This window comes from Bos indicus x Bos taurus, chromosome X (genome assembly GCF_003369695.1).
Source record: "Bos indicus x Bos taurus breed Angus x Brahman F1 hybrid chromosome X, Bos_hybrid_MaternalHap_v2.0, whole genome shotgun sequence".
Taxonomy (NCBI): Eukaryota; Metazoa; Chordata; class Mammalia; order Artiodactyla; family Bovidae; genus Bos; species Bos indicus x Bos taurus.
The window spans coordinates 62,463,633-62,476,916 of record NC_040105.1 but is presented as its reverse complement, the minus strand read 5'-3'; the positions used below and the strand labels follow the sequence as shown (position 1 = coordinate 62,476,916).

Here is a 13,284-nt window from a genome sequence, read left to right as displayed (position 1 = left end):
AACCCAGGTCTCCCTCATTGCAGGCCGATTCTCTACTGTCTGAGCCACCAGAGGTTTTGTGAGCATCTAATGAGAAAACAGAGAGGCAAACTGAGTCAACTACACTGAGGAGGAGCAGGCTGGGTTTCATTTCTGTGACTCCCCCTCCTTGCCCTGGGCCCTGGGCCCTGTCTCCCTTCTCAGCACCCTGCCCCTCCACCCCCTATCTTTGTTTCCCCTCAACTCTGTTTCCCCTCCTCATAAAGCTGTCACAGGCCGGGACATGGCCATTTCCTCTGACTACACCATCAGTGCTTGTTTATGCTGATATTTTTCTGTGACCTGGACAACATGTCCCACCCCAGGGACAAGCTGGAGCCACTGGTTCAGCTGACTCTGCCCCCTGGGGGAGCTTGTTGGAAGGAGGCCAGTCTTAGGCCAGGCTCAGTTCTTCCCCGGCCCTTCAGAGGGGAAGCTAGGAGCTGGGGGCTCTGCTTCCCAGTCAGGAGCTTGGGGCCATAAATCACTGTCATCTGACAGCAAAGAGTTTGTCTGAGGTCATATAAGCCAGTTAGAGGCCCTGACAGGCACTTGCTTGCCTCTCTGGACTAGGAAGTATAGCTGGGGTAGAGCCGGGAAATGATAAGGGGTGTCCACATTCTTGTTCAATGCGCCCAAAGAGAAATGTAAAGATAGACACCCAGCTGTTCAGGCCTCAGGACCTCTCTCCCCTGAGCAGAGGTGTTTTTACTCATTTATAGCTTCTGTGTTGCCCTCTGCAAGGTCCAGCTTATTATTAGTTTTGTAGGCCCAGCATCCAGGGTCCACAAAAATGTTTTAACTTTATTTTATTATCAGAAGAGAAAAATGAATATAATGCCAATGGATATATTTATAATGATTAGTCTAGCCCAGACAATATTTGTCTTTATATCAATGCAATTTTAAAATGTTGTTTAGGAAGGAAGGGCCTATGAAGACAAAAGTAGGCAGGGCCTTGAAAGTCCATATGCTACCCCAGTCTGTGCTCAATCCCAGGCCTTTTCCATTAGCTTGAGATAACATCCACCTGTCTAGAGGCTGCAGCAGCCCAAGGCCACCCTATGGTCCTTCTTGGGCAGGGCAGGAATCCTAGGGGCAGGCAGACCAACCCCCAGCAGCCTGTGGGGGTGGCCTGGGGCAGAGGAAAGTAACTTCCATGACTAGTGTGCATCCCTGCAGCCCTGTCCCTCTGCCCTCCATCCTGGTTTCAGCTTTCCTCAAATGCTTTTCCCCCCTGTTCAATAGCTCTCATGCTTACCACTCGCGGCTCCCTCTCCACCATTCTAGCAGACACACTGACACTACCAGCAAGAGGTGGGAGCATCCTCTCACTTCGCTCTCGGGGGGAGTGGGAAGAAGACAACCTTGGGAGTCTGGGCGGAAGTCCCAGCTGAGCCACTTGCTTGCTGTGCACCCCAGGGTAAGTCTCCTTGCCTCTCAGACTCTCAGATCTCCATCCAGGAAAAGGGGATGATAACAATGCACAGGGGAATTTTGAAGTTAAAGGATATCCTGTGTGGGCCTGGTATAGAGTCAGCAATCAGTATCCATGTGCTCCCTCCTGGGTGGCGAAGTTTGTTGCAGTCCTTACTCAACCTTCCCCAGGTTCCTTCGAGCTCCAGGGCCCCTTCCCATTCCCACAACCCCAATTTCATGTTCTTTCATGTCTCCCTGCTCCTACACACATTCAGTTGCATTCAGTACACACTCCCTGAGCTCCCTGATGTTGGCTCTTCTAGACCAGACCCGGTGCTGGCCACTGGAACTACAGAGATGCCTCACACTTGGCCCCTGTTCTGGATGTCATAGCCTAGACAAAGAGATGAGCTTGTACATTTGAGGTCAGTTTTATGTGATAAAATTCCACTCAAAAAAATACTTCATGAGCTCAGAGGCAGGCTGGGTGGGGGAGGCTAGCTGAGCCTGGAAGGGTGTAAACAGAGAGAATAGAAGAGGGCAAACCAAGTTGCAGGGAGTGGGACTTGGACAGCAAGGGCTTGGAGTAAAGGAGCCTACACAGGAAACACAGGGAAGTGGTCCCTTTCTGCCTAGGACTATACTGGGCACTGTACTGGATATGTGGGTTCCTTGCGACACCGTAGAGAGGTAGGCATTCCTGAACCCATTTTACAGATGAGGCTCAGAGTCAAGTTCACACTGCTAACAAGTGGCAGAACCAGAACTTGATCCCACTTCTGTGTCTCCAGATGCCTTCCCTGGACCTCCCAGCCTCCTCAAGCTGGGCACTATGAAGGACTCAGAGATGAATCTCACCAGGATCTGGATCCCAGGTGCTCCCAAATTAATGGGGATACTGGCAATGTGACTGGTACCCAAAGAATCCTAAGATGAGGCATCAGCAAGATGGAGGTCTTAGATGCAAAGGGCAATGGCAACTCAGAGGAGGGACAGAACAAACCTTGCTAGAAGTTCTGGGAATGACTTTATTGTAGAGACATATTGGGCCTGAGTGTTGCCAGACTGGTGAGGCTGGAGGGTGAGAGTACCTTGCAATAATCAACCTACCTTGCTAAGTAGTTCACACATCTCTCTGAAGCTTGTTTTAGTTATGTACAGGGAAACTGGGGCCCCAAAAGATTAAATGATTTGTCCATAGCCCCACAGCTAAGAACTGGCAGAGACTTGAACCTGGGTCTACTGAGTCCAAGATAGTCCTACAAAAAGGAACTAAAGGAGCATGCCCAGGACATGGCTGGAGAACAGAAGTGAAGGGGGAAGAAACCTGGTGGACAGATCAAGGCTGCATTGTGGGGTCCTGAATGCCATAGTTTAGTAGTCAACTGGAGGGGGAAGGAAAGTGGAGGCACTGACAGTTTTTGAGTCAGAAAGACACTCGACTTTGGAAGATTAACCTAGTACGAGGTATAGGTGGAAAAGGCTGCAAGAGGAGAGACAGGAGGTAAGGACCTCTGCTGAATATCCATGTAGAAAGAAATGCACAGTGAACTGGGTTGTTGCAGACACTGGGGCAGGGGCTGAAAGGGGGACGGCTTGCAGCAAGACTCAACCAGATGTGGCTATTTCCTCATTAGGCCCACGTGATCTGGCCCTACATCTTTGACCCCACCTTCTCTCACTTTCCCCCACTCCCTGCACCCCAGCCACCCTGACTTGGGAATGTCAACTCTGTCTCCACCTTAAAGTCATGGTACTTGCTCTGTATTTCTTCTGCCCATAACTCTTTACCCTAAATCTTTGCATGGCCCATTCCTTCTCCTCGGGTCTTGGCTTCCATATCACCTGCTCAAAAAGGCCCTCTGTGACCACCCTATTGGAGTAAGTGCTCAGTCACTATTACCTCAGCAGGTTTTAATGCCTTCATCACCATTATCATAGCTGAAGTTAGCTTATCCACCTCCCTCCACCCATCCATCTACTAGAATGGGCACTAAAGGCAGGTGAGAATCTTATCAGTCTTGTTAACTGATGTATTCTCTGTGCTTCAGCAGAGTCTGGCAAAAAACTGACATTCCACAACTACATGTCAAATGGCAGAATGGATGAGAAGTTGAATGAATGTATGGATGGATGCATTGGTTGAGAAAGAAGGAGGGATCATGGCTGATGTGGGGATCTGAGCTGGGCAGCCAGGAAGAGACAGCACCACAAGTTGAGACAGAGCAGGAAGCAAGGAGCAGACTGTGTGTGGGAAGATGGTGAGTTTGGCTTGAGCCTGTTAAGTTTCATATGCAGGTGGGGCCTCCAGGTGGAAAGGTCCATTTATACAGTGGGAAATATTGGCCAGAGCCAAAAGAAGTGATGGAGCTGTCAGTCATGATGGTAGGGGCATCTGCACAGAGGTTTAAACTGAAACAATGGATGTCAGCGAGGTCCCTAATGAACAAGGTGAGACAGAGGGGACAGGATAAGAAAGGAAGGCATGGACGGATAAACAGGAAGATCAGCCCATGGGGCCAACTTCTTCAGGAGGAAGTAGGGTGAAAACCAATCAGTGGTTAGGACACAAAGAGATCACCAGGATATTTAGGGCCTGGTCAAGAGGTAGCTGTGTCCAGAATGGTGAAAGCCAAGGTTGTGGGGGTCTGAGAGTCAAAAGGGTAGGTGGGGCTTTGGTGCAAGTCAGGAAATGATATGCATATGTAGCCCACCCCCACCCAGCCAAACACCCAGGCCCAAGCCCTCCACAGAGGCTGATTGGCAGGGAGGAGGCAGGACAGGGGAGACTATGATTTATTCATGTCTGCCATGTCCTAGGCACTGTGTAGCCATATTCACAATCATTGGTTTATTTAAATATGACAACAACCTTAAAGACACAAACAATCATTAGCCTTGTCTTCTGTGAGAAAAACCAAATCAGAAAGGTTTCATGTGCCACTTAAAGTCACAGAACCTGGTGATGATAGATCTTGTCTGGGTTTGTCTACCATCTACCCTCAGCCACTCTGGCAACAGGGCACTGGAGACTAGAAAATAACAAATTGATGCTCGCAGATAGATTGTCCAGTTCCCATGTGGGATTCACCCACAGTCTGGTTTCATTGAAGTAGTGGATCTGGGGAACTATATGGGTTGGGAATTTGAAGATGAAAATTCTCTGGCAACAGGGCAAGGCCAACTCAAGGTGGATCAAGATATAAGACTGAGGGTTACAAATGGCCATGAGTGGTGCCTGCCATGTGTGGGAGCGGCCTGGGTGACCCTCATCATCATGACATCTACTCCCACGTCTATAAGCTATGGCAGTCCATTCACAGACTGCATGGCGGGCCAGGCAGAGAGGCAGGGATGGAGGAATGGAAGCCTCTGCTTTACGCAGGGGAATAACACTAAGGCCCGGAGAAGCTCCCCTGCTTGGTACTACCTCTCTCAGAAAGACAAACATGGAGGAGCCACACCAGGCAACTGGTCCAGGGCCTCAGAGTCCAGAGCTGAAAGACTAGAATTCTCTGGCCCTTCTAAGAGCCTCCTCTGTAACTCTTTTCTGTCTCCTAGTGGCCATCACCTGGGAGGTCAATTTCATGCCACCCATGAACAGCATGCTCAACCTCATTCTCTGTTACCATCACCATGGCCTCCTTCCATGACCAAGTGGGGCAGCACTGTGCCAGAAGGTCCCCTAGCTGCCTGCCTGGAAAAGTACTGGCTTGGGCTTCACACCAGTGTTGCCTAACACCAGAGCTGCTTGAGTGATTTCCTATCCTACCATCATACCTGGGTTGCCTTCATTGTTTTCCCAAAGTCAAGGGGCTAACAGGCCCTCTGCTCCACTCTCTTCCAGGTCTAGCCAAGACCCCCAGGCAGCAGCAGTGAGGAAAGGCCAATGACATACAAAGCCAATGTATGTATGGCTGAACCCAGAAGAGATTGGAAGAAGGTGACAGAGAAAGGGACTTGAAAAGTACCCTGATCTGTTCAGGCAGGGTAGAGGTACAGACTGGGATGGGCCATGTTGAACATTTACCAAGTCAGACTTGTGACGAGGTGATCACTGGCCTGTTTGGCCCAAGAGGAAGCTGAGGTTCCGAGAAAGAGAGAGAGAGAGAGAGAGAGAGAGAGAGAGACACCGTGAGCAAGCGAGCAGGACTTGTTTTCTCCAGGCTGCTCAACAGTACTCAAAGGGTGCAAACAGACTGGTTGGAAAGCCTATACTCTCTCCAGCTGCCCCTCAGAGCTTGGGAATTTTATGGCTACAGCAATGTGACCAAAAAAGTGCTTCCTACAGGAAGTCAATATGAGGAGGCCTCTCTTTGCTGGTCACTGGAGCCAAATCAGGGGCTGCCCTGAGGCACTGAGACATGTCCTGTGGGTAGAACAGGGTCCCCAAGCTTCCTGAGACTGGGTCATAACTCTTTATCCATCAGCTTGAGCTGTGCGCAACAGAGGAAGAAAGGACAGCATAGCCAAAGGCATCCCTCCATAGGGCTATCATTAGTATGCATAAGGTCATGCTTAGGAGCTGCTCAGATAGGGGACCTGGTCAAGTCAGGGAATAGGGTTTGTGGCTTCTACTGAAGCCCTGACTTCTTGGAATCCTACCTCCCCCCAGCCCCAATAAACTCCCAAAGAGAAAGACTGAAGCCTTTCCCCATTTTTCCTGCGGCCTCCCCTGGTGTCCTGTGTTAATGTTCACAACATCTGAGCCTGAAGTTGAACTGAACTTGCATCGTAACTTGTCCCTTGTCCCTGGCCAATCACCTCCGCAAAGACAACCACACAGGTAGAGTGCATCTCTAGGAATGCTTTATTGTTGCACTGGGGGGTATCACATGGACTGTGCTCTCCACCTCCCCTGTCTCATCTTAAGTGCCCTGCCCCCCAAGGCTTGCTAGACCTCTGCCCCCACCCACAGATTATGGTACACTCATGATAGAATATGTGTGTGTGTATATATAGATAGATGTGACTGTATAATATATATATATTTATCTATATGTACATAACACAGTTTTAATATTGATACAATACTGACTGTACAGTATTTATAGGTACAAATAAAATAGATAGGTTTAAACATTACAACTGGTTGGCTGGAACCCATCCCACTACAGTTTATTCAGCCAAAAATAACAAAGCACCAGTTGGCGTTTGGCATTTGACTTTGCATGTGAACCAACATGACTGGTAGGTGGGATAGATCAGGTTTGGATCAAGTCCCAGTGGGCTGAGATGACACTAAGCCCTTCCATCTGACGGGCTGGCTGCTTGAACCAGGGGCCAGGTCTCTGCTGGAGGGAGGGGCTGTCATATCAGCCTGCTACCACAGGCAAGAAGAGCAGAAAAAGTGATACAAACACAGATAGTGTCTCCTCACCACCATCTGCTTTTATTCAGCCTGTGCGGTGTCTGTTTACTCACTAGACATGGCAGTGCATGGCCAACGGCTACATGGGACCCCAGGGAGTGGCAGATAAAGTATGGGGCCCAAGTCAGGGGAGACTGGCTCATTGGTCTCTTGAGATCTGATAAAGGAAGGTTCTCCCCACTCTCACATCCCAAGCTAACCCAAATCGTCATGTCACCTACTGGGACCCATCGTTGCCCCCTCCTTAAATCAGCCTCGTAAAAATCAGCATCTTATTTACACAAATCAAACAGCTCATGGTGGTTGGGGCTGTGCTGTGCTCTGCCCCTGTGCCTGTCCACTCCAGTTCAATTTCTCTGCAAAAGCCAGTTCAGGATCAGTGCTGGGCCCAAAGGCAAGACCAGAACCTCCTGTCCAACCTCAAAAGGACCCTAGCAGCAAACAGGATGACTTAACCTCTCGGAATAGCAGAGAGCTGGGAGCACACACTGCTCTCTGCCTCCTCAACCCACAGGCAGGAGAGCTGAGAAGACTTTAGACTGACTGGTCGCCCCATGGACCCAGAGGGCAGTAGCTGTCTTCCTGCTCTGAAAATGACTCCTTTCTCTCAGAAGGGCAGAACACAAGTTCAGGGGTGGAGGTGGAATGGAGAGCGGACACTGAAATTCTCTTTTCCTCCCTTGTACATATGGAGGAACTTCAGGAAGTAAAGGGGACTGCATGGCCTTGCCTCTACCCTTAGGAGCAGCATCCATCTGGGAGCTCTCTGCTCTCATCCCCCCCTCACTGCCTTTGTGCCAGGGGGCCTGAGCAGTGGCACTCTGGGATCAGGCTGAGGCTCACAACTTTGTCTCAGGGCCAGCTGCCTGCAGGGTCGGGAAGGAATCCCGGATCTTTGCCACCTCCATGGCGCACAGGTGTCCGAAGACTTTGTTGTACCAGTCAGGAGAACGGCCCCTGAGGAGGTAGAAGCAGGAAGGCATGAGTTGTGGGTTCTTCCTTTGAGCCCCTTCCAGGGACAAGGAAGATAGGACTTGCCTCCTAGGATCAGGGGCATGGGGCGGGGCAGGGGCAAGGGACACCAGGGCTGAGGGGGCTTTGTACCTGAGGTCAGCACGGCAGATGTGAGTGAGCCGGGAGCGGCCCAGGCCACAGGGTTCCATGAGGTACTGGGACGTGAGCATCAGAGCCCGCACCCCCGACTCCGGCACAGGCTGCTCAGGATCCAGGGACTGAGACACGAGGAGGCAACCCCCACGGGGCAGGTCAGAGCGCCACATCCTGTGGGGAAGGGATGCACACATTCAGCTTCCTGGCACTGGTTTCCTCCCCACCTCCCCAGTCCCCCAAGCACACAAGAGTGACAGCTCATGCCCCTCACCGGAGCACCACAAAGTCACGGCAGGGATGGGGTGCCATGCTGTCAGTGACATAGTGGTACAGCTCCACACCCGGCATCAGGGCTTCCAACACCTGGGCCCGCAGGAGATCCTCATCCCAGAGGGCCCTCTCCCGCAGGACACGGTGTAGCACCACGGCTGGAGGGGCTGCCACTTCTGTGGATGCCTTCCACACGCGCAGCGGGTGCCCGTCTGGTGCCTGTGAGCAACAAGAGGAGGGACAGGGGCGGCTGTCAGGCCTGGAGAACTCCCACTCCACCCCTGGGCAACGGCCTACCCTCACTCCAGCCCCCAACAAGGGAAAGCTGCAGGGCTACTCCGCTAACTCCAGCCAGATCCAGACAGACCAGCCCTGTGTTTCCTGTCCTCTTCCTCCTTTTCAGATTTCTGCTCCTCTGCCTGCTCAAGAGCACAAAAGATGACAGGACACATATTCTCCAAGGCCTACTAGGCTCTACCAAGCAATGGGCACAGTGCTTGGAATTTCTGGAACCAATGATGATGGTCATCCTCAATGAACTCCTCCACCTACCATGGAAAGTGGAGCACGTGCAAAGCAACAAAAGCTGCCACTTCTGGTGCCTTTTGCATGTGCCAGGCCCTGTACAAGCCTCTTACCCTGATCCTGTGAGGGGGTTTTTACTATGACCATGGCAAACCTCGGACTTGTGGCCTTACTTATAATCAGAATTGGAGAAGGAACATGGCTCATGTCAAGAAGGACAGAGAGAAGTTACCTCCAGCCTGGGGCATGACTGGAGCCTTTGAACAGAGGAGGGGACATATCAAGTTGGGGCTGGAAATGGCTGGGGAAATATAATGCTTGGGGCAGGTCTGTCCTGGCAGAAGAACAGCAGCGGTAAGAAGCACAAAGGTGGAAATGTAAGGAGCTCAGCATGACTGCGGTGCAGGGAGGGATGGGAGTGAGGCTCTAAAAGTAGTGACCTTTTAGTCAGTGCGGCCTTCTGGAAGGAGCCTTCGGGAAGGTAATGCCAGCAGGTGCTCCCCAAGACAGAGCCCTGGTCTCGCTTGCTTCTCACTTCCTTATGGTGCTTGCTCTGCTGCCTGCCATTCTCCATGCAGAAGCACAGTGAGAGGCGGGGCAGCTCCTTCCTTGGGGATCCTTGCACACAGCCTGTGCTCTGCCCCCTCTTGGTCCCATGGCCAGCCTGGGCAGCAAGGTCCTCACCTTCTTGCAAGCCAGCTCCGTGTGCTGGGGCCCCGGCATGCTCATCCAGCCCTTGAAGCGCTCAGCAGCATTGTGCAGCAGCTCCTGGATGCTCTCTTCCATATAGAGGCTCAGGCTTACACCAGCAGCCCGGGCCTGCCGCAGTTCAGCCAGGGCTGGGCCTGGAGGGCTGAGTTCGGCCGCACTGTAGGAGCCACACAGTTGTAGCACCATGTCTTGGGGCACCTGGGAGGGCATACACAGACTGGGTTGGGGGCCAGGGGGAGTGGCAGAAGGTCAGGAACCTCCGGTCCTAGAGCCTATGGGGTCTGCCAGGTTCATTTTAAGGGAGCAGAGCTCTGGATGCTGCAGGGTGGTAGATGAAAAACTACAGGGGAAGAGCTGAAAGTAGGAGATTGAGGCATATGTGGTCAAGATCGGCCCTATCCCTGATTTAGGGTGCAAAGGTCAGGTATGTTGGTTCTACTGGGTCTGGGAAGTAGGCAACATGGCCTAGAGTGACTCACCTGGAAAAGTTTCTTGCAGTCACTGATCATGTGTGATAAGCCCTGGGTGGCAGCCATGTTCTCACTTAAGTCCCTAGGGCCTGGCCGGCCAACTAGGCTGCGTTTGCTCTTGATCCTGGAGGGAAGGGCCAGGAAGAGAGGGCCAGGAAGAGAAGATGGCATAAGGGCACAAGACAAGCTCCCCAGAAGCCTGCTTGCCAGTCCTGAACACAAAACAGTCTGTTGCCCTTTCCAAGCCCCTGCTTCACAGCGTCCAACCAGCCCCAGGCCCCTGAAGAGTCAGACTGACCCCTTGTGGTGATGCCTGGGAACTGCCGTGCCAGCCAACCAGGGCCAAAAAGCCAATGAGCCCCAAACCCTCCCTGCCATGCCCTGCCCTGTTTCACCTGGGTGAGGGGTTATCCTTCTTGGAGACGTTGAGGTGGAAAATAGAAGGTGCCAGGCACACTGCCAAGTTACCGGCTGTCATCTGGTTCTCCTCAGCAGAGGCAATGTCACTTAGGAAATAGAGCAGGGTCTGTAGTACCTCTCGGTTCTCATCGGGAAGCAGCAAGGTGGCGGCTTGTGTGGCTGCCAACCACTGATCCTTGGGGAGGACTGTGAGGAAGGCATGACAGAAGGGTTTCCTTATTCCCCAAGAGCCTCTGCATTCCAGGAATGCAGAAGGCACAGCAATCCCAATGTGAAATTGGTGAGGGGGAAGGTGGACTCTGGGGGGGTCTCTGGGTGCTAGATCAAGCCTGGCTCTAATGTGAAGTGTACCCTCGTGGAAGTCCCTGCCTTTCTTCAGGGCCTCAGTCTATCCTTCCATATAATGGGTTTGGGGGAATACAATGTGGTCTTTAACAACCTTACAACTTGGCATAGAAAATCTTTCACTGAGCTCATGGGCATGGCTATACTTGCCTGCACAAGGTTTATCTTCCACAAACCCTAGGATTCAGGAAGGCTGAGAACCTGGCAAGTTACCGGGGATAGGTGGGTGACTCACGCTGGTAGATCTGCAGGAAAGTGGTAGTAAGCTTGCTGGTGAAGATGGGCTCGGGCAGGTCCCGGAAATACTGCTTCAGTAAGTCAGCCACATCATAGGCTGACTGACCCTCATAGCAGACGTTGTCAGGGGAGGTCTCATTCATTTGACGCAGGGTCTGGATCCTGGACTTCACCCCAGACTTGCGGAAGATGCCCACCTGGCCCATGGAGGGGAGGGAAGGAGACTGTGAGGCCAGCCATAGACTGGGTATCAGGAGTGTAGGCCACCCCGGAGACCCCCAAGCCTGGCAAGCTTCCTGCTAGGCAGGGTAGAAGAGAAGTGGAAAAACCAAAAAGATGAGTTTGTATAGCTTTGGGTCCGAGGAAAGAGATGGCCTTAAGGGAGATGAGTAGGAAAACAAGGTCCTAGGCTAAGGCAGGCTCCTGGTAGATGGGGGCTACTGCACTTGGGCAAGAAAAAGCTGGCACAGAGCCAGGTGAAAGGGAGCTTGGGTCCATCCTTCTTTGGCCTTCATGAATATAGGAAAAGTCTCCGTTGGGCCAGCCCGACCCAGGAGGAAGGCCAGAGTGGCTTCCCTCCCCGATCCCTCAGCCTTGGACTTCTTTCCCATTGCCATCTCTCCTCATGCTCCCTGGAAGGCCTCACCTGGTCCAGGCACTGGCTACGCAGGTAGCGCATGGCTTGCTGAATGCTCTGGGGCAGTGGCTGGCCTGTGCGCTGCACATGAATGAGGGGTGGCACCCCAAATACCTGCTGGCCCCGGTAGTTTGGTGTCTTGTTCCTCTTCATGAACTTGGGGACTGACCTATTCAAGGGAGAGATAAAAGATCAGGAATGGGGACAGGGTAGGCCCAGACACAGCTTGGAGACTGTCTCTAGTCTTGGGAACTCAGGTCCAGCTGCCCAGAGTCAACATTCATTGAGCATCCACTCTAGGCCAAGTCCTAGGGAGTCCCAGAGGAACACAGGGAGCTCTCAGTCTGGTCAAGGAGATGACTGCATTGATAGGCAGTGACAATACACATGGCCAGAAGTGAGCCAAGAACTTAAGGAAGACCCACAAGGGAGGGTAACTATACCTAGCAGGTCAGGGAAGGCTTCAGAGGGAAGGTAGAAATTCAGCCAGCTCTTGAGGGATAGGTAGGCATTGTCCCACAGGAGAAATGGGGAAAAAAGACATTCCAGGCAGACAGAAGAGCATGGTCAAAGGTAAAGAGGCAGGAACCAAATTCTACATTCAGAGAAGGGTGACTGGTCTGCTGGCCTGAATGGTGGTGTTGTTTGGGCATGGTAGAATAAAGACCCTGACAGATGAGGCAGGGTTGAAATGTGAAAGGATCATGATGGGAAGGAAGCCAGATCTTATTCTTTGACACAGGAGGGTTTTATCAGGAAAATGATCACCAAAGCTGCATTTCAGGACAATCTCCTTGGTGGCAGCATGGAAATTGAGATAGAAGAGGTATAGCTGGGGGGCCTGGGGTCCCCCTTCACCCCCTCCTCATCCATGGCACACACTCATGTAAATCCCATGTGCATCTCCCACAGACATACATAAGGCACCCGGAATGGCTCACAAGCACATGAAAAGATGCTCAACATCACTCATTATCAGAGAAGTGCAAATCAAAACCACAATGAGGTACCATTTCACGCCAGTCAGAATGGCTGCAATCCAAAAGTCTACAAGCAATAAATGCTGGAGAGGGTGTGGAGAAAAGGGAACTCTCTTACACTGTTGGTGGGAATGCAAACTAGTACAGCCACTATGGAGAACAGTGTGGAGATTCCTTAAAAAACTGGAAATAGAACTGCCTTATGATCCAGCAATCACACTGCTGGACATACACACCGAGGAAACCAGAAGGGAAAGAGACACGTGTACCCCAGTGTTCATTGCAGCACTGTTTATAATAGCCAGGATATGGAAGCAACCTAGATGTCCATCAGCAGACGAATGGATAAGAAAGCTGTGGTACATATACACAATGGAGTATTACTCAGCCATTAAAAAGAATTCATTTGAATCAGTTCTAATGAGGTGGATGAAACTGGAGAGTGAAGTAAGCCAGAAAGAAAAACACCAATACAGTATACTAACACATATATATGGAATTTAGAAAGATGGCAATGATAACCCTGTATATGAGACAGCAAAAGAGACACAGATGTATAGAACAGTCTTTTGGACTCTGTGGGAGAGGGCGAGGGTGGGATGATATGGGAGAATGGCATTGAAATACGTCAATTACCACATGTGAAACGAATCGCCAGTCCAGGTTCGACACATGATACAGGGTGCCATACAGGGTGCTCAGGGCTGGTGCACTGGGATGACCCAGAGGGATGGGGTGGGGAGGGACATGGGAGGGGGGTTCAGGATGGGG

The 13,284-nt window shown here is 51.6% G+C and overlaps 1 protein-coding gene across 3 annotated transcripts in view; it reads right to left on the bottom strand.

The window, feature by feature from the left end:
• Window positions 1-6,224: 6,224 nt before the first annotated feature.
• Window positions 6,225-13,284, bottom strand: part of STARD8 (StAR related lipid transfer domain containing 8) — an 82,296-nt gene continuing 75,236 nt past the window's right edge. The window contains exons 7-14 of one of the 3 annotated variants that reach the window (XM_027533962.1): window positions 11,543-11,702; window positions 10,895-11,093; window positions 10,290-10,500; window positions 9,904-10,018; window positions 9,398-9,622; window positions 8,190-8,407; window positions 7,913-8,089; window positions 6,225-7,765 (exon numbers count right to left, since the gene is read on the bottom strand). In XM_027533962.1, the coding sequence (XP_027389763.1) occupies window positions 7,648-7,765; window positions 7,913-8,089; window positions 8,190-8,407; window positions 9,398-9,622; window positions 9,904-10,018; window positions 10,290-10,500; window positions 10,895-11,093; window positions 11,543-11,702 (1,423 nt within the window). In that variant the 3' untranslated portion in view covers window positions 6,225-7,647. The remainder of the gene's footprint in view (window positions 7,766-7,912; window positions 8,090-8,189; window positions 8,408-9,397; window positions 9,623-9,903; window positions 10,019-10,289; window positions 10,501-10,894; window positions 11,094-11,542; window positions 11,703-13,284) is intronic. The other 2 variants (XM_027533965.1, XM_027533964.1) reach the window with 2 other exon arrangements.